The sequence below is a fragment of the Garra rufa genome, chromosome 13 (assembly GCF_049309525.1).
Source record: "Garra rufa chromosome 13, GarRuf1.0, whole genome shotgun sequence".
Classification (NCBI taxonomy): domain Eukaryota; kingdom Metazoa; phylum Chordata; class Actinopteri; order Cypriniformes; family Cyprinidae; genus Garra; species Garra rufa.
The window spans coordinates 45,942,498-45,947,497 of NC_133373.1; the positions used below are offsets into that span (position 1 = coordinate 45,942,498).

The following is a 5,000-nucleotide window of genomic DNA, read 5'->3' on the forward strand; positions in this document are numbered from 1 at the left end:
AAATAAAATAAAATAAAATAAAATAAAATAAAATAAAATAAAATAAAATAAAATAAAATAATAAAAATAAAAATAAAAATAATAAATAAAAATAAAAATAAAATAAAATATTTAGCGAAGGGTACAAAAGAAAATAAATATTAAAAAACAATAAAATTGTTAGTTTTATCTGTATTTTTAAGAAAGGTACAAAAAATAATAATAAACAGTTCTAATAAAAAATATAATTAAAAAATCTAGAAGCCATGCAATACCAGCAGAGGTTGGATTTAGCAGTATTTTGCAGAAGGCAAGTAAATAAATAAATAAATAAATAAATAAATAAATAAATATATTAATTTTTGTACACTTCTGAAAAATAGTTCAAAACTACTTATTTTATTTCCTTTATTTCTGAAATTTCCAGAAAAATTTTCAGAAGGGTACAAAAATATACAGGAAACATAAGAAAAAAGAATGAAAATAACAAAATAAAATGTTATCACAAATGTAGGTTTCCGCTGTATTTTGCAGAATTGCACGTGGAAAGCAACTGTAAAACTAGATGGCTCTAGTTTTACAAATCAACAATCCTGACATGGATGTGCATCAGCGTGAAATGGCCGCAGACTTTGTTTTGTCTGACTTTGGGGTCAGAGACAGTTCATCTATATAAACCACCATCATGAAGACATCCATATGCAAAATCTGCCATTTCAGGGTCTGACTAGATGTTTTTATTCAGAACACACCTTTGAAATGTTCAAACCTAATATTGCACATTTAAACAAGCTGTAAAATCATTCATGTCCGGTGCTTTGAGCACCTAAAAAAACTAACCAAACAAAACCTTTAAGCAGGTAAATGTGTTTTTAGAAATCATCCCTCCCTGTCCTGAAGGAGGGTGAAGGCTGCACTTTGAGCTAATAAACAGGAAGTAGTGGTGAGGTCATAAACAGAAAGTGTTTCTTACAGCGTATGGGTGGTTTAGGCATCATGGTGGAGATGTCCTGGGACCAGTATAGAGGAACCGAACCTCTGACCTGAACACAGGAGGAGGAACTGCCCGCCGTCAGCGACATGACCGACGCGTCGTGGATGATCTGCTCCGTCTCCACCTCGTTCGCCACGTCGCCCTGAAAATATCAGCACAATCATCTGACATACTGCTTTTTGCATAGTATTTAGTAGAGAAATACACTTTTTTTTAGCTCTGAAATTCAAAAATAAAATAAAACTTAAAAAAAAAAAAAAAGTAGGTTTTAACTATATTTAAAATAATATATAAAAAAGTTTGTTTTTTTACTTATTAAAATAAAATGTAAAAGTAGTTTTTTTTTAAATAAAGAAATAAAAAATTAAATAAAGTGTAAAAAAATAAAATAAAATAAAATAAAAAAACATTGTTAAAATTTAAATGAAATTATTACGAGAAGTACACATATTCAGACAAAAATCAAAGATAAATAAAAAGAATAAATAAAATAAAAACTTTTTTTTTTGGTTTATTTACTAAAATTAATTGTAAAAAGTAGGGTTTTTTGATAAAGGCTCTGATGGTTGTGTTTGCATACTTTCTGTACTAAATAGGGGAAAAAAAATCTTACTGACCCTAAAACTTTAAACTAAAATAACCAAAAATACATGAAAATACACAAAAATAAATAAAGAAAATATTAAACTGTATTTTGCAGAAGAGAACAAAATGTAAAAAAAATATATATAAATATATATAAATATATATATATACCTAATTTTTTACATTTCATTTAATATATATATATATATATTAAATGAAATGTAAAAAGTAGGTTTTAAAATAAATATTAAACTGTATTTTGCAGAAGGGTACAACATGTAAAAAATTATAAATTAATTAATAACATTAAGTAAAATTTTAAATGAAATTATTAAGAGAAGTACACATTCAGACATGGGGTATGTTTTAAAAAAAGATTTTAAAAAATGGAAAAATTAAAATTCTTTTTTTTTATTTACTAAAATGAAATGTGTAAAAAAGTAAAAAATAAAATAAAATAAAATAAAATGCATTTTGCAGAAGGGTACAAAATGTAAAAAAGTTAAATTTTGAATGAAATTATTACGAGAAGTACACATATTCAAACATGGGGTATGATTTCTGTGTTAAAAATCAAAGATAAATAAAAAAAAATGTAATATATATTTTTTTTTATTTACTAAAATTAAATGTAAAAAGTAGGTTTTGATTTTTTTTTTTAATAAAGACTCTGATGGCTGTGTTGGCATACTTTCTGTACTGAAGCGAAAAAAAAATCTTACTGACCTCAAAATAATAAAAAAATAAAAAATAAAAAATAAAATAAATTAAAATAAAAAATAAAATAAAATGCATTTTGCAGAAGGGTACAAAATGTAAAAAAGTAAAATTTTGAATTAATTTATTAGAAGTACACACATTCAAACACGGGGTAATGTTTTCTCTGTTAAAAATAAAAAAAAATCTAATAAAAAATGTTATATATATTTTTTAGTTACTAAAATGAAATGTTAAAAGTAGTTTTTGATTTTTTTTTTTGATAAAAACTTTCTGTACTAATTAAAAAAAAATCTTGCTGACCCCAAAATAAAGAAATAAAATAAAATAAAACAATATTTTGCAGAAGGCTATAAAATTAAAATAATGCTGTATTTGAGCTTTTGGACAACCTAGTGATTTGACAGAACTAATAGTTCAATGAGTATCTGAAATGTGTCGCTGTGCAGTTTTTCAAAGCATCTTCAGCATCATAAAGCATCACAGAGAGCTTAGTGAAGCTTTAATGAGCGTGACATAATCGCACCTGAACACACAGATAAATACAGCAGAAGCACGGCTCGTGCCGGACGGGTTACGTGTGACCAACGCCGTACAAAAGAGCACATGGTCCGTCCGTCAGGAGTGTGTGAACAAGCGTGTACCTCACAGTTCGCTCCTCGCTTGAGGAAACGCGTCCCTGCAAAACGGCTGGAGCGCCGGGCGATGAGTGTGACGTACACCGGACGACCGTAGATCAACAACTCTGAACATCAGCGTTAAAGAACACCACCAAACCAGTTCATACCAAATAAACCATTACACAAGAAATATATGACGTCATTTTAAATGAAAATGAAAAAATAAAAAAATAAATAGTTTTTTTTAAATGGTATTTTTCAGAAGGATTCTGAAAATAAATAAACTACAATAAAAAGTAAAATTATTAAGAAAAATGTTATAAAACACATACAATACAAATGTACAATTTAATAAATAAAATAAAAATAAAATATGGGTACAAAAAGGGTACTAACTAAAAAATGAAAATTTTATATATAAAAATATATTTTGCAGAAGAATAAAAAATATAAAAAATAAAACAAACTAACAAAACAATCTAAATTCTACAGAAGGCAATATTAACATAAAATATAAATATATAAATGTATAAATTAACAAAACAAAAACATGATTTCTATAAAATATATAATATATAAATATATAAAATAATAATAAATGTAATTAAAAAAATTTAATTTAAATAAATATAACAAGTAATAAAACACAATAAAATGATTAAAAAATAAAATAAATCATGACAAATAATGAAGAATAAAAAATATGGGTAAAAATCTATTTAAAATTATTTAAAAACATTAAAAGCAAATTAAAAATATTTATGAAAAATAAAATAAATAGGTTTTTTAAATGGCATTTTTCAGAAGGATTCTGAAAATAAAGAAATTACAATGAAAAGTACAATTATTAAAAAAAAAATTAAACGCATACAATATATACAATTTAATAAATAAAATAAAATGTGGGTACAAACTAAAAAATGAAAAATAAAATAAGTAGGTTTCTGTATCTTGCAGAAGAGTAAAGATATATTAAAAATAAAACAAAATAACAAAATAAAACAACCTATATTGTGCAGAAGGCAATAATAATAAAAAAACGATATAAAAATATATAAATTAACAAAAAAACATGATTTCTATAAAATATATAATATATAAATATATAAAATAATAATAAATGTAATTAAAAAAATTTTATTTAAATAAATATAACAAGTAATAAAACACAATAAAATGATTAAAAAATAAAATAAATCATGACAAATAATGAAGAATTAAAAAAAATTAAACGCATACAATATATACAATTTAATAAATAAAATAAAATGTGGGTACAAACTAAAAAATGAAAAATAAAATAAGTAGGTTTCTGTATTTTGCAGAAGAGTAAAGAAATATTAAAAATAAAACAAATGAACAAAATAAAACAATCTATATTGTGCAGAAGGCAATAATAATAAAAAAACACGATATAAAAATATATAAATGAACAAAACAAAAATCTCAAATATATAATATATAAAATAATAATGAATGTAATTTAAGTAATAAAACACAATAAAATGATCAAAACAAATCATTAAAAATAATGAAGAATAAAAAATACGAAAAAAAAATCAATATTTAAAATAATTTAAAAACATTAAAGGCACTGAAAATTAAATTAATATTTGTGAAAAATACAATAAATAGGTTTTTTAAATTGTATTTTTAGAAGGGTAAAATATTTATATATATAAATTAAAAATAAATATAAAAAATTTAAAATAAATAAATAATTACAATAAAAAAGATGTTCTCAACATTTGGCTGTGTTTGCATACTTTCTGTAAGAACTTACTGCAAGTGTGACATACTACTTTTGGCATAATGTATGGCAGATAAGTGCTTATATTTAGACAAGGAGGTATGTTTTTAGCTCAGAAAATCAAAGATAAAAAAATAAAAATAAATGAGAAATAATGAAAATAAAAAAATATATAAAAAAAGTAAAGTTAAAAAATAAAATAAAATAAATGAAAAATAAAATAAATTTCTGGAAGTAGGTATTGATTCTCCACATTTTGTATGATTTCAAAGACTGATTTTAAAGAGAGTGAAGGCTGTGTTTGCATACGTCCTGTACTTAATAAAGAACATACTTCAAAGTTAACTTTGATTTC

At 23.2% G+C, this 5,000-nt stretch overlaps 1 protein-coding gene across 1 annotated transcript in view; it reads right to left on the reverse strand.

The window, feature by feature from the left end:
- Window positions 1-858: 858 nt before the first annotated feature.
- Window positions 859-5,000, reverse strand: part of fig4b (FIG4 phosphoinositide 5-phosphatase b) — a 22,349-nt gene continuing 18,207 nt past the window's right edge. The window contains exons 7-9 of the mRNA XM_073852859.1: window positions 2,920-3,020; window positions 953-1,115; window positions 859-902 (exon numbers count right to left, since the gene is read on the reverse strand). Coding sequence (XP_073708960.1) covers window positions 859-902; window positions 953-1,115; window positions 2,920-3,020 — 308 coding nt within the window. The remainder of the gene's footprint in view (window positions 903-952; window positions 1,116-2,919; window positions 3,021-5,000) is intronic.